A 23,270-nucleotide genomic window follows, 5' to 3' on the forward strand; every position below is an offset into this window, starting at 1 on the left:
TCTCTGGTTTTGAATTGCGTCTGTTTAAACACGAAAAGTTACTTATAAACTAATGGATTGCAAAGAAGTAGGTTTTAAATTACGGTGACTTTCAGGTCCAGCTGGAGCATGAACAAGCATCTCTCAAACTTCAGAGTAGTAACCTAAGTTACTACTCTTAAAAAAAGACACCTCACAACCATTAAATCTTTTAAATGTCCAATGAAATTAACACATTCTGATTTAACTTACACTAGGTGAATTATACTCAAGCAAGCTTCGAAAACATGGTAACAGAAGAGACTCTCTTTTTATTTAAAAAAAATGGAGACAAAATTGGAGCTGTGCGCAACAGAACAAGTGGTTAAGTTTGATTTAAATGTAGTTAATAGAACTATTCCAGTACACAGAAAGTAAGCAAAACTTGGCATTCCTACTTGAATTCTAACACATGCTGGTAGAACTAACATTTTGCAGAATGTTTTATAATTAAATTATAGAAAATTTAAAGTTATAAATGAAGACAATATAAAACAGATCTTGTATCTTTTAATTGTAGTTAGAGTAACATTTCCAACTTTTCTTGCAAATTTGAAGATACAAACACAGAAGAAATGGACAAAAGGGTTGAAGTAAAATAGCACCAGTCTTCTGTAGTATGGAAATGGATACCTTGACACTTTCTCTCCTGCCCCCCACCATTCTAAAATAAATTTTAATGTTGTAAAATTTAGCACTTCAAGCTTAGGGAAATCACAACTGAGAAACTGCTTAAAGGCCAGTCCAATTCCGAAATACTACATTTTGCTATTCAACAGACTTCTGGATACTGAAGTTCACACTCCAAAGTTCCCTCTCCTGAGCGTCACAATCTAATCACTGTTTCTCCTTGTACAAGATACTCTCAGTAAGCATCTATAGTCTCTTCACTGAGCTGCACCAAGTTGCGTGAATGAGAAGCCTTCAAATGTCACACGCCAAACACATGCGCAAACTCAACTTTAAAGCCACCCTCGTTTCCTTCTACCTTAAAAAAAAATTGTACAAGACATGATAATAAAACATCAGAAGAGTAGTTAATCTTAACAGTTATTTACTTCTCCTGATGTATTCATACACTAATGCGTTGTCTTTATTAAAATTATGCAGAACCTTTGTAGTGGAAAGTGTTTTAAAATGCTCATCGCTCAATACAGATATGATTTGGCTGACTTTCAACACATTGAGACCTTTGCACAGCTCCCTGGATATTGATACTTCCACTAAGTCTTACACGTTTGCTTCTTCGAACAATCAGTCTTGGAAAACTTCCTTTGGGTTATCACACCTCACTGAGACAGGAGGGACCCCTTTTTTCGTCCCTCCTTTAGCAAGAGGGAAGTGAAAGAAGGGAAGAAAAATCTCTGAAGTTGGAGGGGAAAAAAAATTCAGAATGATTGGGCAGCAATTAGAGAAGACCTAAACATCATTCACCACTTGCTGTACACTGATTTTTGTTAACATCTTCTGTAAAGTTTAACACATTCTGAAATTACTGTTTGCTACTAGTCACAGTCACTATTTTACCTACTTTTCAATACTTAGTCAAATATTAAGCCCTTATTAAGTACAAAAAGTCCTCTGAAATCACTGAAACTGTGCCTGTTTACACTTCAGGGGAATGTGTCCCATTTCTTATGTCTTTTTCCCTTGAAGTATTTGAAGAGGGAAAGAGACACAGAGAAGTAATATGAACTGTGGAATACATACAACAACCTAGAATAATACTGTTCCTACAGTATCTCGTGCAGACAACTTTTCCATAAACACAACAGTATGTTTAAACATAAGGCAAACCAACACTGGAGGCCACTAAAAAGCTCATTTGTGTATTTCCCTTTATGAAGTAAAAGTCCAATTTCATTTAAGTGCTATAAAAATAATCCTAACACATAATATTGTTAAGAATTATATTTTTAAAAAGCTTTCGTTATTGATGCTTGTTTGTCTAACAATCTGTTTACAGAATTTACATTTTTATGCTGAAAGTAGATTTTTTGAAAATTTATTTCCAGAGAAACACTGTTTACTACAAGTCTTACTACAGTTGATTGAGCTGGTGCTTCGACAGAATTGTAGTCTGTTACCTAGTATAGCAGCAACTGTTTTTATAATCCTTAAAACAGTAGAATTCCCAAGGCAGATTTGTCAGGAAGCTGTAAACAAATGATTTTCCAAGACTTATTGGCAATAAACAAAGTGATCTTTAGTCCTTTAGGATTTAAATTTCTCTGCCAAAGTGGAATTTTGGAAACTGTGCAATCTACTTCCAAATTAATACTCCGGAGCAGTTTGGAAACTTGTCTCTGAGGAAGAGTCAAAATCTATTTCCAACCCAGACTCATCAGAATTTGGGAGAAAATTAGGATAGGAGTTTAAGTCTGAATGCTCCTGCATGTTAGCAGAAGCATTTTTCATAGCTGAGTGCATGAAGCATGAAGATTCCCAGAGCCAGGTTTCAAGGTCCACAGAAGAGTGAGGCATTTTAAGGTGGCAGCATGAAGAATTAAATTCCATAGTAGATGGGACAGTTTGACATTTTCTTAGTGATGCATAATTGTCTTTCCTGTTTAAAAAAAGAAAAAAGAAAAAGATTATTAGTGTTTCAATGACGTTTCTATTACTGTTCAGATGTCTGACAGGGCATCTTCACACAAGGAAGAACACTAGAGGAAAACACTTAATTCTAAATGCATTTAGTGAGTTAGGGTATGGGACAACAGGAAAAATATCTTGAAATGATCGTATCTAAAAGAGGGGCACTGCCATTACGTGTTGTCCTCAGAACTAGGTATAAAATAGTTACACTAAAAGTCACACCATTCTGATGACCTCAGAAGGGTAGACCCAAGTTTGTACATTACCTCTTAAATAGTCCTGATCTCCCCCCAGCTACCCACTTGGAATATTTGCTGATTTACCCATCACAGCACTAACTGAACATTAACAAGAATAGTCTCAACATTTACAAGTTGAGTAGCAAATATAGTTGTTCAACTTCCCAAATGCCATCTCTGTATTCCACTTTACAACCAGCTAATTATCACCAACCTGAACAGCTGGAACAGAACTTTCCTACACTTGAAACCAGCACCTGAATCACCAGGTTAGTTGTTTCCAATCTGAGAAACGGGAAAGTTTTTGAAGTTGTCACCAAGAATACTCAGTTTTTTCTTTAAAGTTCTCTTTCCCCTCTTGCAGTGCTTTCAGGAAAAAAACCCAAAACAACCCGCAACGCCCCCTCTCACACACAAAAAACCCCAACTCGCCATACACACGCTTCAACACCAGTTTCCATACCTGAAGTTTAGGTGCACTAGAAGATACCATCCACCAAGTTAAGTTTCCTAAAAGGATTTTCAAACTGTGAACAGCGCAAATTTTCGTGAGATTTAAGTCTGATTCCAAAACAGAAGCTAGATCTGATGACATAAGAGGAAGAGCGTAAAAAAAGGTGGGGGGGATTACTTTCTGCAAAAGCAGCAGTTAGTTCTTGATGGATACTGAAACAAAGTACAAGCCCACAGTCACCTGTAGAATACAATGCAGGATTCTACACATAGAGCCTTGGGACCTAGCTACCTGAAGAGGGAATCCACTTAAAGGAAGGCTTCCGAAAGCTTAGAAGTTTGACAGTGTAAACAGTTGAGTGGGAGCTGATCACCTTGAAGTGGTACAACAGTTGTACTGTTGTACAGCAAAAGCCACCATGTTCTGTTTTATGGCCAAGAGCTTGCTCTTTCCACAAGAAGAGAAACAATGTTTCTACTTAATCGTGATTCAATGACCAAATAACCCCTCTGAGAAGTTCGATCTGAGACAGTCTTGTGATACTGTGCCTTCCAAATGCCCATTTCAGATGAAGAGTCTCACAGCTGGCAAGGCTGGAATATGAGCAACATCAAGAAGCTGCTACATAAGGCTAAAAGCAGGAAGATGACTATACCCAAATTTATTGTGGAAAGGAGTCAGAAATATCGTTAAGAAAAGAAGGAAAAAAGGACACTGGGTTACATGTGGTATCAAATAACTGAAGAGATGGTAGTAGGACGATAGCAAATATATACTAAGAACTACATTTCTGCTCAGAGAGATGGCCTGAAAAGCGAACTAGAGTTATACAAGAAAAGGCTTTAACTGATTTCAGAAAGGGAGAAGAGAGGCTATTTGTATACAGGAATTAAATGCTTCTGAATTCCAGATAAAACTGAATATTGTAAAAAGAAAATATCTTTACAACCTAATATTAGAGCTACCATTTAATACTTCCAAAGGGGGAAGGAAACACAAGCTTCAACCTCATTAAGTCTTACATTAAGCCAGAACCTTTAACAGTACGTTTGACTGCTCTGTATTTCTAAGGGATGGAACGTATGAATCGGATCTTTCATGACGCCAATCCAGAACCTGGCAAAGCTTCTTATAAGGAAGTAGGATCAAGCAGTTCTTCTCAGACATATCAAACCTGCATTTCTGATGGGTCAGCGTATGGCATTGCCAGGGCAAAAAAGAGCATCTTTGATTTTGTTCCTGATTTTAATAATAAGGTTAGATAAGGAAGACAAAAGCTCAAGAACTCTTGGCTCGAATAAAAGGGTAGTGTTCATTTTAATTTAAAAATGTGCTGCATATAGAGCATGGCAATGCTTGAATTGAAATAACTGCTGCAGTTAGGAGTCTCCAGTGCTACAGCTATCTCTTGGAAGCTTTTATGAAGCGTTTAAGAATTCTGTTCACTCCTAATAGCTTTTCGGGCTAATTTCTCTCCCCCTCCTACCTCCTACCCAGCAACTCCAGGAGTTGAGACAATCATCAGAAAAATTACAGTAAAATAGATATGACCTACTCTGCTGAAGTCTGGATTTATGCTTTTTCAGACCTAATATTAGGAGACTTCATATTTATAAGCATTTGGACCTCAGAGAGAGCCTATGTTTCTCTACTTACAGCACTACTCTGACATGGCTGTGCAACTCTCTGTTCCAGCAACAAGTCCATTTTTCAGTAGGAAAATCTAAGCTGAATATTGATCGTATTCATTTTGTGAAAGTTTGCAAGGTTCCTTGGGCAAATACTACACTCCCCAGCAAAAAGTGAAACAGTAATGGTATTCTTACATTCATACTGAGGTGAGTTGTCACTGATTCCTCCATACACATAGTGCTACAAAGTTAAACAGAAGCAAAAAGTCTGAAAGGCTAAATCTCACACCAGTTTGGCAAGAGAAGCATAATGAACCTAGTTACAACCAGGTTAGAGTAGAGATTTCTCTTCCATGGAAACAGAGGTTCCTAAAAATTTTCCGTATGTGTCTTGTTTTAATTCTTCCCAACTATCTTACAAGACTGTCCTTCATATTCATCTACTTTTTAACTCTTACAACCTTTCCTGTCCAGACTCCTAAGAATCTAGTCTTTCTCCCAGTGTTTTCCAGTTCCTACCTGCTGCATCTGATTTAGAACATCTTCAGCAACCTTTTCCTCCTCTTTTCTTCCTGATTGCTCCAGCTACCGTGGAGCAGAGAAGAAACAAGGTCTCTGTTCTCAGTCCAATGCCTGCTCCATAACCCACCCCTCTCCCCAAAAAGCATAAGCCTACTAACAGGCAACACCTCTTCACCTACAGTATCTTCACCTACAATGACCTAGCAGTCATTGATCAGTTATAACCAAGAAGCACCACAAAATATACTTAAGAATCAATGCTAAGGATTAGATGCAGTGAGAACTGTTTTGTGTTACCTTTGAGAAAATTATTAAATCCTGTTTTAAGAGGGAAACTTATTAGTACTTGAAGCTCTGACAAAAGAGAGAGAATTTCTAAACATGCATCATTTGCATGCAGCAACACTCCACTTTACCTGGAGGTACAGAACAGCTTGCTTTTAGCCTGGGAATAAACTGTACCAGCAATCCGACAAAGCTGTTCTTGCATCCATCGAACATCAGCAGGCATGTCAGGAAACCAGTTTACTAACCTACAATCAAAACCAAAATACAATCATTGTTTTGTAAGCAGTAGATCCAATCTACATTATATTCTTACATACCATGTCCAACATCCAACAAATTAACACAGCTTTCATTCTCCCCAAGTTAACTCCCCCACCAAAATCTCCAGGTCTTCCCAACCTCTCTAAATTTCCATCTAGTCCACTCGTTGCCTTTCTACAAGCTAAGAAAAAGGGCAGCACAGACCACTGCATCTCTTATCTATGCTGAGTGGTTGACCAGCATGCGCATTCCACACCTCGTGACCAATGTTTAGAAAGCCCACAAAAAATTCCTGTCTCTGAGACCTCTTTCTGTGTGGTGGGAACTTTCTGGTCAGTTTAAAGTTAGGTGGGAGAGGAAAGAAGAACAAAAGAAAAGCACAATGGAAGAACAAATAGAAGGCAGAAACAGAAAAATGTCACAAATGGATTTTTTTCCTTATGATGCTCTTAACAGAAGTCAGTTACACCGGAGGGGGACGAAGGGGAAAAAACCCACATTAAAATTCTGTTGAAACTTCCTTCCTCCCCACCCACCAAAAAAATGGCACAGAAATGCCACATTAAGTGGCACAGAAACAAAATATTTTACTGGATTTCCATGTGGTTCCATTTACAGAACATTTGATTTTTCAAGTATTTGCTAAAGACAGTAATGACATCTGCTGTTCAAAGACTGGAATTCTCTTAGGCAAGCACAAAGCTTAGGGTTCATGATGCATTCATTTAGCATAATTTCTCCTTTATGAGAATTGAAAAACTTAGAAAATTAAGCCCTGTTTCAAGAGCACAACTTTCAGTCAACCTGAACAAACCTGTTAAGAAAATTTACATGGTGAGTAAACACTGGATTTCACTCCTGACTTCAGAAAGAAGCTAAAGCACAAGAACTATCTCGATAGTGTTCAAATACCACTGCAGAATATAGAAATCGTAATAAAGAATGTGCTCCTGGAAAGCACAATTAAGGGTGCTTCTTTTGAGCAATTACGAGACAGCTATTAGTAATAAGAGTAAGTTGTTTAGAAATCTTCTTAATAGGTTTATTTATCTAGTCTTAGACTATAGAGGCTTTAGGAGGATGCATTATGTAAGTAGAAATAATAGTCTTTGGACAGTTACCACTTGAATTCTAGAGTACCAGAATGCCTACAACACTGAATAAGCTCTCTTGAGTAAATTTCCAAAAGTATAATAATTTTAAAACGGTTCATTAAAACTTCCTTACCTTAAAGCAACAGAGTAAGCGGACTCCACTGGTAGCGTATATGGCAGCATCAGATAGGATATCACCCTCATTGGGAAGAGTTTAGAGAACTGAGCATAGAATCCACTCTGTTCTTTACAAGCTTCCTGCAGTGCTTAAGAATAATTATTTTTGAAAAAGATGTCAGACTATTTGAAAACAGTTTAAATAATTTGCTCAAAGTTTAGTAATCTTCAGTCAACATTATCAAGTGTTACTGAATAAGGCTCAGATAGAAAATGAAAGAATTCATCTCAAGGCACTCTTACCATAAACCTTCTCTATGCTATTTTAAAATATGGGAAACACAGACTCATACCACAGGGACAAAAGGCATTACCCAGAACTTTTAAGCAATAAGTCTAAGAATTAATTTATAAGAGGATGTAAAGTGCACCTCTCCAAAAACACTTATGTATTTTAGATAACATTCCTGTCTTGTTAGAGACTTTCTAACTCTAAGGAGTTTGTTTAAATTCTAGAGTTCTGCATATTCCAGTTGTTACATAGTTATAAGAAATATCACACTTCAAATTTTGTTCTCCTAGGTCACTGGGATCACAAATTTCAGATCTTGAAAATACCCATCAGCCTCCACAAAAAAACCTAGGTAAAAGTTACAGATTAAAGAAATATCAGAAGTGGTTTTGGTATATTAACAGCTTATTAAAAAGAAAGGAAAGCCAGAGAATTAGAAGTCTACAGAAGTCTGTTTTAGAAATAAGACAGGGATAACCAGTGTTTGTATTTGAGGTTCAGCTTTGGTGTGAAATAAATGCTTACAGAAATACTGTGCACATACAGTCTATCAAAAAACAAATGATAATTCAATTCACAACTCTGCAGTGTTGAAAGTAGCTCCTTCCTCCTGCTTCAATCTTATTTCTGTAGCTAAATCAAAACGTACATGTTCACATTTAATAAGTATTTAAAGAACTTTTTTGGGTTGAGCTAGTCTCTAATTTCACAGGTAGTTATAAGATTAAATGGAAAGCATCTTATGCAAATTGTAAGAGTAAGCAGGGGAAAAAATAAATCAAAGTTTGCCATCCAAAGTTACAGGAAACAGTCTGAAGAATGTACCTTTACGAAGTCTAGGAGGGAGACTCTCAAATATGCTCTTCTCCAAAGGCCATGGATTTTGCTTCAGCTGGTCATTAAGTACTTCCATTTTCAAAGTTTCTACTCTGTTATTTTCTGTCAATTTTTTTTTCTTCATATGGTCAACGTGCTGCGCAGCCTCATGAGGATTTCTTTTTGTGAAGGACAAGGGGATATAAATTGAGTCATTCAGAATACCTGAAAGAGTCAAGAGCTTCCACTTAGGCTTGATCCACGGGTCTTCACAGAACCTGTACAGTACCTGTCGTCTGTGTATCCATACAAAGGCCTTTCCTGAGGGAACATTATCTACCCAATGTCAAATACCCTTGCTCTTATAATCCCACAAACGTTTAATCACACTGATGAATACTTTTGCAGGTTTAGGTCTTACTTTAAAACAGGTTCTAAAGAAAAGGAAAAAGTGAACAATTAACTGAAACTGCACTGGAAACATACAGTCATCTACCAAAGCTGTTTTCCAGCAAGAAAGCAAATGATTTAAAGGAGAGGAGGAAAACCAATTTAGTATTTATTTGAAAGAAAACACCTAAACCACATCAGACATTTGAGAAATTTTGACATGGCAGGTACCACATGAGTACTATGAGGCATTGCTACAACAGGGTGGAGAAGGAAAGCGCGTAGGGTACAACATTGTTTTAAGATATATCCAAAGTACGGATCTAAATCAACATTGGTTGCCTTGCAAAACTGGTGCCAATTAAGAAATAGCACTGATAATTACCTTAGAAACAAGCACTAGATAATGAGCACAAAGTGAAAAACACAAGAAGGGTATTACTGAGTATAACTCAGTTTCCAGAAAATCGTTAAAGCTATTTATATATAAAGACGACCAAATTTGACTAGGATCCATACCTACGTACAACAGAACCTGTATCCTACTTACAATTACTCCTAAAAGACAAATGTCAAAAGAACAGACAGTGAATTTAGGAGAAAAGTTATCTGAAATGTTACAGATGGGGGAAAAAATTAACTCCTACAGTTGAAATAACTTAACAAGAAAGGAGATGCATAATGAATGAGTTTGGAAAGGTTGTAATTATCACTGATTAAGCTTGAAGCAAGAACCTGTGACAGAGTAAGAACAAAGGTGATCACAGGATCAGTAGTGTGAAAAAGGAGGACAATAGTGCAATACACAGAGGACGCGGGGGACAGACACCGAAGAAGAGCTGCAAGGAATCTCAGATATTAGTGTCAGATGGAAACATGCACACAGGAAACTTGTGGGTGCAGGACAGCAACAGAACCCATCTTAGCACAGACAACCACAAATTATAGGCTCTTTGTATAGCTTGTGTTTTTAATCACCTGGTAAAAGGTATAAAGCAGGACTCTCTCATTAAATATTTAATAATATTACTAGAAAATCAAACTTGTAAGCAGAACCGTGACATTCTTTAACAGTGAAGAAAATTGTTCCAAGAAAACATGAATATTTAATGTTTAGTTATAACAGAGTATAAGCAGTGAGAACATCAATCTATGACTGCATTACAATACTGCAGCTGGTACTATCTGTAGTAATGCAAACATCACATTTCAGTTTCCATTCCTCTAATCCGACCCAGTACCAATTTGCTTCTGCATCCAAAGACTACAGGGACTACGCATATTTAAGACATGGTTAATTTCATGCTAGTATCAAGTTACTGTCTTTAACTGGTTTGTCTCAAAGTGTGCAGAGCAATAACATTTATTAATATAAAATATGTTACTAGAATTCTAGGAGTAGAGCAGAGCAACTTTCAATTCTTCTTCCTAAACTTATCTGGGTTCCAACAACTGCCACATTACATGTCGTCATCATCTTCTTCTAAAGTCTTTCATGATACAGACTAAGGATTTGTTTGTGACTAAGTTTACGCTGTTGTTAGTCAGCTCCCAGTTCTGGACTATAAGGCTTTACCTAGAAATTCACTTGGATGATAGTGGAGGAGGTGATAAGAAGATACAGGTTTCACAGGAGTGGGAAACAATAGCCTATTCCTATCCTTCACAATTAACACAAAAGAAACTAGTAATATGATTTCCCTGGAATTGGAATTCTTTGGTAATTTCACCTAACAATACCTTAACATTCACTTCACACAAATTTGACAGAAACCCAAAAGTTCAATTTCTGTGTGGCTGCACAACTTACCTCAGGTGAATAGTTACTACAACTATGTGATCTCTATGAGAACTAAACTTACCATGATCCCTTCAAAAACCTCAAAGACCTAGCCCCTTCTTAGCCTCGTACAACTCCCTCACCTTTTTTTTTTTTTGGTAAACTCAGGTTAAGACCACACCATCAATAATTACCCACAAGTGTAACATACCATTCTCTTTCAAGAATTTAAGAGCATCTGAATATCCTTGCTCACAGATCTCTCCTAGTACCTGCAAGCATAAGGTAAACAAGTCAGACAAATAAAAGGAGATTCAACTTCAGATCAACAGTTTGCAGAATGAAAAGTCATTTCTATCCACCCTCCATTCTAGAAAAATTTACATTAACAATTGCTATAATTCAACAGATTCAGGTTAATATGCCTACTGTGATGATGCATACATGAAATTATCTTTTGGCTATTACAGATGCACTGAATTATTCACCTAAAAGGACAGCATTCTAATAGTTTGCAAGAATCTCCTCCCCTTTTGTTTCTTTGACTAGCCTTTCAGCAGATGCAAGCAACAATGAAACAGGGTGGCTTGGAGTATGCCACTTCCCTTCCTTCCCTCCCAGTGCTTCCTGCTTCCCAAAACTATGAAAAGTTAGCTGTGCAATTCTCATGCTCAAACTCAGACTTAGTCTTCGATATGAAAACATCTTTCACCAGATGCAACACCAGCTGACCTACACAGTAGTCCTAGACAAAAAAAAAAATTAAAGCCTACATAAGTAGAATTTAACATTTTTCTTCAAGTGGTCAAAAAGCCCTCAATTAAAAAAAAATATCTATAGCAGTCAGGAACATTACTTCTCCTCTGTAGTATATCCCAAGCCAACTGGCAAAGTCTGTTTTCATTTTTTCAGCTTCCACAACAGCAAAGTTTAAAGGCAACTTGCCTGTGTGAAGTATTAATTGAGAACTTTACAAAACCATGAAGCTTTAGAACTTCTGCTAAGTTCTGAAGCACCTGGTTAGCAGGTAAACATGAAAGGACTACAAACTGACAGTTATTAATTTACCAATGTTGATTTTATGATAGAATCCTGTGCTAATTCCCAAATAAATACTGAAAGCCAATAGCAGGACATGCATTTTTAGTCTGAGAGACTAAAAATGAGGAGAATGAAGACAAACTATGAAAAAAATAGAAACAAGAAGAGAAATGTCATGAGAAAAGTTTATATGACTAGATGAAATGCTGAGATTACTGTAGCTTTCCACAAAAGCAAGGCATTTATGTGTGTCATGGTTTAACCCCAGTCAGCAACTCAGCACCACGCAGCCGTTTCCCCCTCCCCCTCCCAGGGCGGTGAGGAGGAGGAAAGCAAAGGAAAAAAAAAAGTAAAACTCATGGGTTGAGATAAGAATAGTTTAATAACTAAAGTAAAATATAATACTAACAATAGTAATAATGAAATATAATAATAATAGTAATGAAAAGGAATGCAACAAAAAAAGGAAGTGGGGGGGGAAGGAAAAAACCAGTGATGCACAATGCAATTGCTCACCACCCGCTGACCGATGCCCAGTTAGTTGCCGAGCCGCGATTCGCGCCTCCCGGCCAGCTCCCCCCTGTTTATATACTGGGCATGACGTTCCATGGTATGGAATACCCTTTGACTAGTTCAGGTCAGCTGCCCCGGCTATGCTCCCTCCCAGCTTCTTGCACACCTGCTTGCTGGCAGAGCATGGGAGACTGAAAAGTCCTTGGCTTAGGATAAGCGCTACTTAGCAACAACTGAAACATCAGAGTGTTATCAACATCATTCTCACACTAAATCCAAAACACAGCACTGTACCAGCTACTAAAAAGAAAGTTAACTCTGTCCCAGCCGAAACCAGGACAATATGGAAAGATGTTTTAGTAACTACATGAAGATAGTGAGTTACCTTAGGTTCTGGTGGAAAGAGCGCTTGTGTTAAACGATAAAGGTTCCCCAAACTAAGCTGAATGCTTGTGTTGGTCACATTCATTTCATGAAAGTTGGCAGAATTCCCCTTTGGACAGATATCACACTCCCCAGCAAAAGGCGAAACTGTGATGGTACTCTTGGATTCATAGTGAGGTAAGTTGTCACTGATTCCTCCATCCACATAGCGCTACAAAAATTAACAGAAGTAAGAAGTCTCAAAGGCTGAAAATTTCTAACTAGCAGATTTCCCATGCAAGAATTAAATAACATTTAAGACACTAACAGAACAGTCTCTGCCTATGCTCCCAGGCTAAACATTTCGAGTAGCATGCTTTGTCCTCTAATGCCAGTTAAAAAAACATTCCTACCTATAGTTCCATAGATAGCCTAAGAGTATTCCATTTGGGATTTTTTTGTATGTTTAAGAAAGAGCAAGTCCATTTTAAAGATCATAATCCTACACAGCACGCAGAGAAAAAGTAGCACAGCTCTCTTCTTCCTCAAAGGAGAGCAGCAACCAAAGAGCTGCTCTAAAGAGGGTACCTCTTTAGAAAGAATACGAGTAAAAGAATAGCTCTACACTTCAAAGCTCAAGTTCCATGACACTAAACCATTCAGTTAGAATAACTTAAAATTACTCTTAGTGATTAGAATTTGATATAAAAGCATCAAAAATATTTGGACATAAAGAAACTGCAAGTAAAAATGGATAATGCTTCAGAAACCTTGCCAACAGTCATGGTTTGAGTGCAAGTTTAGAAGCTGTTCCAGGTTATGCTTTTGTCTCCTTTGTGTTCAGTTGCCCATTTCTGCAGTTTTAGTGCTTCATCACCTCACACATTTTAAGATCCAAGAACTGAAGAGTTCTATACCGGGGTAACTAATCTATGGTGCAGCAGCTGCTACGGCCAAAGACAACTCCTCCAGTCACTCACAACAGCCATCTTTCCAGTGGGACCAATTGTAGCCAATTTGTTCTGACAGTGGCAGAAGACCACTCCACATTACCAGCTTTGCTGGTTTAGTGGCTGCATTTTCCTTCTTCCTAACTAGGCAACAGACATAACCTGTAGGTCCTTGTAAAATGTAAAGGTAACAGAGCAGGTGTTTTGAGCAGGAGCAACCTGGATTACCAATTTCACCTGCCTTGATAGTTGCTCCCTGTCCATTCTGAGAAACAAATTAGGAATTAGGAAGATGACAGCTCAGAGCAATTTATCCAACATACTCTTCTAGAGCAGCCTGTTCCTACCTGTCAGCTTTCTTGGTCACTCCTTAGACCCAGCAGCATGCAGCTACTGAAAAACTTCCTACAGGTGTATAATGCAATCACCAAGTCCTTTGCGGAAGTATCAAGTACAATACAACAGGTTTGGCAAAGGAGGAGCCATAGGATGCAGCCTTCCCATGAATTTATTAAAAGGTGGAAGTACACATCTGAGTCACTGTTCTACAGAGGTAAATGGTTTTAATTAGTTTGGAGTTTCTGCCTATCTGTTCCCCCTAGTAATTTTTTAATCTAAAACCATTGCTGTGTTTGAAAGGGGTAAAAAACCCAAACAAAACCCAACACACCCAAAAGCTTCACAACTGGCAGTTAGATATACTTATTGAAAGTTATCCTTAAGTCTTTGTTTTAAGGTATACTTACATGAAGCACCAAGCAAGTGAACAGCAAGATGCTACAAAGTTTACATACTTGACATTCTACTGTGTTTAAACCCTACAGGAGTCATGCCAAGCATGTGCAACTGCGGTATTCTTACCAAGTTACATCAAAAATGCTTCCTAAGCATCAAAATCATATCAAAATAATTGCAAAGATCAAAAGGATACAATGATTCCTTCCTTCCCCTTCCCTCAAAATAGGATGAAATAAAGCATCCCTTGTATGTTTCTGTACTCTGAACTAAGCCTTTTAAAATAACATTGTTGTCTGGTGACAAGAACTGAATAGCCAGATTAGCCTGGATCCACCTAAACCTTGGATTCAGTCCAACAACCTGTTTTCATAACACCTTTAATCTGGAAGAGTTTAAGGAGACATAAAAGGTTTAGAAGTACAGATAAAGAAAAATCCCTGTACGGTTCTAATCACTTTTGCTTAAATTTCAGCATGAAGAAGAAAATACATTTCATGTCTCTCCTTGACCTTTTAGCACTTCCAGATTGCCTTGAGAACAGTCTGTAATCAACCACTGCTAAAGATGTTTTGAGTTTTCTTTCAGTATTCTTCCCCTCTCCTGTGTAAGGAGCATTGAAGTTGGAAGGAAAGCAAATGCAAGTTAATACAACACTATAACAAAAAGCCATGAATGTGACTGCCTTGACTTGAAATGCATGCCTGCTTCCAGACCTGTTAATCAAAACACCTACAACAAACTATACTAACTTTTCTGCAGTTGTTGCCCCTTTAACGGGGGATTTTAGAAAACCCAGTATAGCCATGAAGTATTAAGAGGTTTTGTAACCAACAGTTCCTGTGAAGTAATAGAACAGACTAATATATGGACACTTTACCTTTAAAAAGCAACCTTTCTTACACTGAATACAAATGACAGAAGACATTAAAAAGCTTTGTTTATATCTAACTGAACACAGAACTTTAATCCAGTTTTAAGGCAGACCTACCTACAGCAAGAACACAAAGATATACAATAAACTATCTTACAGGATTATTTTTTTTTAAACAAACAAGTATAAGTGACCCTTCCTATAAATTTGTGCAGGTGAATGAGCATCACTTTCTTCAATAAATATTTATCCTTAAGTTAAATACTTGCTAGCTTAGAATACCCTCTTAATTACTCCATCAGCAAGCAGGAAATTTAGGAGCGAGCGTGTGTGCATTTTGCAGGGTGAAGAAGAAATAGACATAACACTTCTTCCACACATTTAATGTTTCCTTCCTTTTTGAAAAGTTGTAACATACAGCTACAGTACTAGAAGCTATGATGAAGGTATTTATTTTACAGTAGGATAACTGAAAAAACATATACATTGTCTCTTAATATTTTCAGAATAGCTAAAACTATTTTTACATCTTAACAATAGAGACTTACCACACCTCTAAATGACGGTGGAATTAGGCCACAATAAATAGGGACAAATGAGCTACAGATTAAAGCCTGTAGGAAAATGAGACCATATAAATTAAACGGTAACTGTTCTATTATTGAAATTATCATTTATCTTTATCTCTTTAGATGTTAGCAAAAACAACTGAGCAAGCAACCAAAAAAATCCCCAGCAAGTACACTTGAATAAAAAGGGGGGGGGGGGGCAGGGAAGGGGTATTATCAAGCATTATTTTAAACAGGATGAGGGTATTCCACATTTCTTTTTTAGAATGCAACCACACTCCATCTAAAAAAATGATACGACTCACTAAAAGACCATTTCTAGAAATGCTAATTAGCAAGGAAAAGTTTATGATCACTCAAGCTATACATTTTCTGAATAACCAAAGTAACTAACTGGGGACACAAATATCAACATTCTGGGATCATATTCAACTAGCTTTGTAACTGATATTAAGAATTTTAAAAAGCTACTTTTGACTGTTTCTTGATCACTGCTTTTATAAGAATGACCTTAAAAAAATTCTTATTCATGAAGGATGTAGTTTCATTAGATACAGTGCACTTCAAAGGCATTTATCCTTTTCATGATTGATCCCTCGCACCTACTCACCAAAACAGTTTGCAGATACATTGACTGGGAAAAACTAGTAAGTGAATTTAGTGTAATGAAGCTTGAATTCATCTTTAAAATACTGTCAAAGTCACAATATCCTAAAATGTTTAAAATGGAAATCCAACGGATGACGTTAAATGGACTTAAGATTACAGAAACTTTTAAAAGCTGCCAAAAATAAACATACCTGGACAACTTCTTCTTTAGAGTTAAAATTAGATATCAATGCATTTTTACCATCTGATACTCTGGTTAGTGAAATACACAGTCTGCCCGATGACAACTGGTGAGTGTTTTCTGGAAGATTTCTCATCAGTCCATCTCTTATTATCTTTATTACATTAAAGGAAGGATGAAGAGGACCAAGGTTTCGCTTTCTAGCTTCTTTGGCTAATGCCAGAACATCTGCACAAGCTTGAGCTGAAAATAAAATACACTGAATTTAAGAACAGAAGATACGTCAAAAACCAAAAAACACACTTCCAGTAATAAAGCATGTCTAGAGCTCCAACTTTTCTCTCTGATTGCCAGCATGAAAATTCAAGAGCTTTTTAACAAATAAAATAACTCGTGTTTAGCAGTCCACTAGTGTTTAACAGAGTTTAGGAGTTTTCCAAGGGAAAAAAAAAAGTCACTTCAGACTTTCAAATAGAGCTCCTGGTGAAGACCCAGCCACTAAGTTACTTATATGTTATTTAAATGTAGACTAGGTGTAAAATACCCACATAAGATGCTTCCGTTAGGAATTATTCATTCCAGAAACACTTTAAGAAAACCAAAGATAAGTGACCTTCCATAAGCATGTATGCATGGACATATGCCATATGCAACATCCATAAAAACCTACAGTGTATGATGCACAGATTTAAGGTCCGCAGTATGTCTGCTGAAGAAGTGACCTGCATTCATCACAGCTAGTAACACTTGTTGGACTTGAACCAAACTTAAGGTTTCAGGGCACCATTTATCTTCATTTATATATAAATACTAAAAAGGGAACATTAAATGGGAACTTATGGTAAGGAACGTCAGGAGGGAAGTTTTTAAAGCAGTGGGTAGGGAACATGGAGGAGATCTGTAACACCTCTCACACAGGTCTCCACCTAAATAGGTGCATTTTTACCAATATGTAACAGACATATAATAATTTTTTTCTCCAATTAAATCAGCATTTGGGAACTAGATCAAACCACTACAGAAGACATGATTGTTCCTGAAGAACACTAAAAATCACTTTAACAACCACACACCTAGTCACAGTAAGAACAGCAGCTCATCCACCTGCAATGTTTTGTTTGAATTTTTAAAGCCGTATTTGTCCAGGGCATACTTTGAGGAAATTGCCTGATAAGCTCATCAACTTGGTAGAGAAAAGGGGGTGGGGAGGAAGGTCAAAGTAACAGGTTATTAACCTGAGTGATACGCTACAAGGTCATCTAAAAATATTTTCAGAACTTGCATATTTTAACTTACATAGACTCTTTCTAGAATAGATAGGATTCAACTTACCAAGTTAAATGTGAGCACTGCACTGGAAACAACTCTGCTTAAGCCTTTGAGTTCAGATTAATTTCCAAAAATATTATCTTTCTACAATGTTATTTCTTCCCCCCTCAAATAGCAATACCTAAGCCTTTCTCATTCTTAACACAGTAAACCAAGAGTCTATGTTGAAAAGAGTATCTCTAAAAAAATCTGAGGTATCAGACACACGCCATTTTTACCACAATTTTCTTCATTCCACCCTTGCAGCGTGAAGCCTTGGGCTTTTCCAATGTGCGTAAACCACATTTTACATGCAATTAAGAAAATGGCACAAGCTGTGACTTGTGAAGAAGTGAAGAAGTTATTTCCAAAAGCACTTATATAGACAGTTTTAGCAGTTCTATTTTTCATGCACTCAGATATAAATTACCATCCCCCTTCTTAAAAATAAACTAATTTAGCAATGTTCTATCTTCTAAATTTTCTAAAGAGAGAAATCGGGCACGTTGCAGGAGTCTGAGATACTGAACTACCAGAACTCTGTCCAGGAACAGCAGTCTTAGTGCATGCATTAATTTCCATTTGCAAAATAAGTACATTTTTGAAAACTTATGCACCAAGCAAGTAAATTGCTTGTCCTAAAAAACAGAGCAAGAGCACTGGGTGCATGGACGCATAAGCAAACAAATACACATGCTCTCGCTTCTCTGCCAGGTCTTGACCCTGTTTTTCTAGCTAGCATCCTGTCAAATTGAAGCCCGAGCTATTACTTAAGTTTGAAGCATGGTAACATCTTCACTCATTTGCACTGCAGGTCTGTTTCTGCAGAAAAAACAAAGTAAACCAGTGCCCTCTACTAACCTTGTGTTGTGATTATTTACCTCTCACTGTAAAAAATGTCAGGCAAGTATCAGCTCACTTCATATACCCCATTAAAGGGCTGCAAAACCGATGACCTCTAACAATTCAGATTTGAACTGTCATTTCAACTTCCTTTCAGAAAATAACTACCCGTCAAAATGAAATTTGATTTCACAGTTTACGCATCTCTTCCACATACAAGAATTTCTACATTTGAGGTAGTCTATAGGGGGGAAAAAAAAAAAAAAGAAAAAATCAAGTTTACATATTTCGTTTATTGTAACCTACTTTAAATAAGAGAAGGGGTCCTAAGCAAAAAAAAAAAAAAGAATATGTTGTGTCTACCCAAGAGTATGTGATATTAGAACACTGAAAATTTAAAAAGCTGTTCATTATTAATTCAACAGACTTCAAAGTATTCCAACTTCTTTTCCTTCTCCCTTCCTTCCTCAATAGGACTAAAATACAGTTACTTCTTAGCCTGGTGTACTCCAAAATGGGATCTTCTCAGAAAGGGACAGAGGACTAGAGCTCAAGTCAGACCAGGATTTTAGGCAGACCTTGGTACATCTGTTTTATTTTTTGAAATGCAAGAGAGCTAAAGAAATTAATGTTCTTATTAAATGTGAACTGTTTCTAGTTATATTTCTATATTCCTGTTTTTAATGGTTAAATAACTATTAATTTGTTTCCCACAGAGTAAAACCTGACATCCTATTTACAGCCCCCACCAAACCTGTTCTCTTTAGTGCCCCACTAGAATGGATGACCACATCTCCACCGAAATACCAGATCTCCAAGACATCCATGGGGAAGATCTAACAAGAGGAGTGCACCTTAACAGTGCCAGTTTGGAAGAGCCTGGAATGCACCTCATCCTCCGAAGAACAGTCACCTCTAAGCTTCTCCCTCTACCTTCCCCCAAATTCAGTGAAGGAAACTTCTTCCTCAGTCTGGAAAAGTACACTTTTTTCCCCATTCAATGGCTAATGTTCACATTTATGCAAACTTGAAATTCTACAGACTCTCAGTTTGCCTGTCCAACAGCTAACGTGAAGCACAAAGAAAACCCTTTATTTAAAACATCCAGCTACAAACCTGTAAGAGATGAAATACGCACATCAATTTTAGTCAAAAACCCTGTTTATATATGTACATGCACACTCAGAGTTTTATGTGCACCAACAAGCGTACTAATTCAGGGCTAGGTCCAGTCAAGTCTTGAACACCTCCAAGGATGGAGATCCCACAATCTCTCTGGGCACCTGTTCCAGTATTTTACCACCCTCATGGTAATTTTCTTTTCTTTATACCTAATCAGAATTTGCCATGTTCCAGCTTGTGTCTGCTGCCTCTCATCCTTCCACTACCCATCTCTGAGAAGAGTCTGACTCTGTCTTCCCACAGTGAAGTGCAACTGTGAAAACACATGGAACTTACAGCTACAACTGCAGAAATAACAAATACTGCATATTAAAGTATATCAATGTAAGGGAGGCATACAATACAAACTAATGAAATAGACAAAATCATTATACCACATAGTGTTTCTTTAGAGCTTATTTACAATCCTCTGCTTTCACACACACTCACAAAAAATTAACAGCTAAAAAGATATAGAATTAACATGGGAATACCTTCTTAGTTTGATGAATTTACAATGATTCACAGATTTTAGAATGTGGCTGGTTTTGAATTGTCTTCCAACATTCCCAAGTGGCTTTTTTTTTTTTTAAAGAGTTTCCAGAAGAAATACACTTGCCCATGAAATACAATACCTTGGGCAGCGATTGCACGCATACCAGCTATTCTATTAGTTAGAGAAAAGCAAAAATCTCAGTTGGCATATGAGAAGGGAAAGACAAGGGAATAATTTGAAGCCTGCAAGTCTCAACTATTAAAACGCGAAAAATTTTAAAAGTTGTTAATAACACATACTTTCAGGTAAACAATATACATTTTTTGTGCTTAAGAGCACTTCAAATATTTAAAGCAGCTTCCTTCTTAAATAATTTACAATTATTTAAGACTAAAATTGGATATGTTCTAAAAATAAATAGTTATTGTGGATAAATATGATTTGTTTTAAAACCTGATATTAGGCTCATAATAACTCAAGTGTGTTATGTTAGGACATTACAGCAAAATTAAATTAAAAGTTTAAGTAGTACAAGTTTACTGCTAGAGTTTTGAAGAAATTAAGCATGTGATAGAGATCAGTGGCTAAGCAGCAGGGACAAGCATTTCACAGCATTACTCTCCTGCACATACAGAGAACTTCTATTCGTTTTAGTCAGTGAATTGTTCCCTCAGAAATTTAAAAGCAAAACCCAAACCCTCTCCAAATTCAAAATAAGTACGCATTGTTTTCCTCCTCCATCTATAAGTAAGACGAAATGTGAATTTACAAAACCTTCTAGTTCTAAACCTGTTAAGGGTACCGTTAACAAAAACAATCAGTGTTGAGTCATGAACTAGACAAGCTTTTATTCAGTGGATTTCTTTGGCTTAAAAGGAAAACCATTTTCAGATTTCCAGATATTTAATACACTTTTTAAACTGCATTCCAGTCACTATCCTAAACACCTTGATATTTTACTTGTATCAAGCTTGCTTTAATGTCTACCATGTCTAATCCACTAGATAAATGTATATTTGGGTTCTCGTGAGCCCTAAATAGGTAAAAGTAAGGTATACTTTTCCTACTGCTAGAAAATAAGCGCCTATTTCACAAGAGAGACTACATTTAGTTGCAAACTAACATTTATTATCCCGTATAAATATAAGACAAGATTAACTCTATTACTTAAATCACAATTAAAATCAGTGATTTTAATCAATCCACTGTTTCTAATCATATACCTAAGTGACCTATGCAATATACACTGTGCATAGATTAAAGAGGAAAAGCACATTAAAGCTAACCTAAGCCCTGACCTTAACTCTCTTAGCCCTATCCCAAGAAAGGAGAAGCTTTAGAGAAAGCAAGTTAAAGCTAACTGAAACTTCATGTGCAAAGGTAAGTACAGAAGAAATGCATTATTTCCCAATAAAGCGTAAATATTTTGTTTCAGACTGATGACAGGGTTAGCCTGCTTGCTTTGAAGGGTGTTAGGATTGAGCTACCTCCCGCTCTCCCAACAGTTTTTAATTCCTCTACTTTGCACAAAGGTAAGAGCAGCTGTCATCAACCCAGTATTTGCAACTCCGAGGCCAGGAGGCACAGGAAGTCCTTAGACAGACACACGTATCTGTCCCTGTACCTGGGGTAGTAAACTCTGACCATTTGACTACACAAGTGTTGAAATCGGATGATGCATCGTCAAGATCCTTTCTTGAGCCTAGGAGGTTGCTAAATACCCATCCAAGGTAAACACACGCTGACTTTACCACCTGTCTCTTCCCCCACCCTCAAGGAAACACACGATTTTTGTGTATTTTACTGGGAGGCAAGATGTGCACGGGACGAGACGTAAGGGAATAGAAAAAAAAAAAAGACAGCCCGGCACCTACAGGGCCATATAACCCGTTCGGATTTAATTTCACAAAAGGGGTCACGTTCCTCTTTCGGGGCAGAAAACGAGAAAGAGAGAAAAAGAGCCAGCCCCGCAGGGAAGGGCAGCCCAGCCCAGCCCCACCGACCCCGCGGCTGTCCCCGCCAGCCCAGAGCGCCAGCGGAGGCGGGCCGAGGCGCTCCCCGGGGCCGGAGCCGTGCCGCAGCCGCCCTCCACCACTGCGGCCGCCGGCCCGGCCCGCCACACCTGCCCCTTCCCGCGGGCCCGCTCCCCGGCACGGGGCACGCCCGGTGGCTCGCCTCGCCTCAGTCCCCTCAGCCCGCCGCCCCGCTCCCCTCAGGCCGCCGGACCCCCCCCGCCGCCGCCGGGGCAGAAGGGCGCAGCCGCTGACCCAGAGAGCCGCCTCCGACGAGCACGGCGCCGGCGAGCGCCCCGGCGGAGGCGCCGTAGATGCGCCGGGCGTCGCGGATGACGTGGGGGGCGCGCTCCTGCAGGCAGGTGGCCGCGCCGATGTGGTAGACGCCCAGGAAGCCGCAGCCGGCGAACGAGACGCTCCAGCCGCGCTCGCGGTCCAGCATCGTCACCGGCGGGCGAGGAGCGGCGCGCGGGCCGTTAGGGAGGCGGCACCTCCCTCAGCAGCAGCCGCTGCCGAGCAACTAGGGCGCAAGCGGCGCAGCCGCCCTCCCGCTTACATGGCGGCCACGCCCAGCGCCGCCGGCCCGCGCAGCAGCCAATCCCGCGCTTCGGCTCGCCCCGCCCCGGTGGCCCAAGGCGCCCCAGCCAACCCAAGGGCAGATACAAATGAGGCCTCACGTCCTCCCCCCCCCGTCATAGCGGGGGGCGGGCGGCCGCGGCGCTGCGTGACCGGTGCCCCGCGTGGCACGGCCGCGGCGGCAGCGCCAAGTCCTTCGGCCTCCTCAGTCCCCTGGCCTAGGGCGGCCCCCGCGGGTTCCCCAGCCCCTCCTGTCCCCGGCTGTCCGCCCTGCGGGGCGGCTGGCTTCTCCCTGCCCCCGAGCGAATCGGTCCCGCGGGGCTCGTCCCGCCCGCCCACCCCCCCCGCAGCCGTACACCGCGAAATAGGGCCCAGGCTGGGTTAGGTAAGGCTCTGGCAGCCGGGTTGTGGTAACGCACGCTTTAGTCTTCCGGCAAGAAACGAAGGCAGCGCTGGGGTCTGCTGCTGCTTCCAGTCACGGAGGGGTAGCGGGACGCGGCACGGCTCCCACAGCCCGTGCAGGCAGCGGGAGCTGCGGG

The 23,270-nt window shown here is 39.1% G+C and overlaps 1 protein-coding gene across 1 annotated transcript; it reads right to left on the reverse strand.

Annotated features, from left to right (window-relative positions):
• Window positions 1–265: 265 nt before the first annotated feature.
• Window positions 266–22,597, reverse strand: LOC127021437 (1-acylglycerol-3-phosphate O-acyltransferase Pnpla3-like). The gene is made up of 9 exons (XM_050904493.1): window positions 22,411–22,597; window positions 16,346–16,578; window positions 15,525–15,590; window positions 12,440–12,649; window positions 10,712–10,772; window positions 8,340–8,555; window positions 7,239–7,371; window positions 5,879–5,995; window positions 266–2,584 (listed from the first exon to the last, which is right to left on the reverse strand). Exons 1-9 carry the CDS (start codon window positions 22,595–22,597, stop codon window positions 2,293–2,295), a joined length of 1,515 nt encoding a protein of 504 aa, XP_050760450.1. The 3' UTR covers window positions 266–2,292.
• Window positions 22,598–23,270: the final 673 nt, after the last annotated feature.

This window comes from Gymnogyps californianus, chromosome 1 (genome assembly GCF_018139145.2).
Source record: "Gymnogyps californianus isolate 813 chromosome 1, ASM1813914v2, whole genome shotgun sequence".
Classification (NCBI taxonomy): domain Eukaryota; kingdom Metazoa; phylum Chordata; class Aves; order Accipitriformes; family Cathartidae; genus Gymnogyps; species Gymnogyps californianus.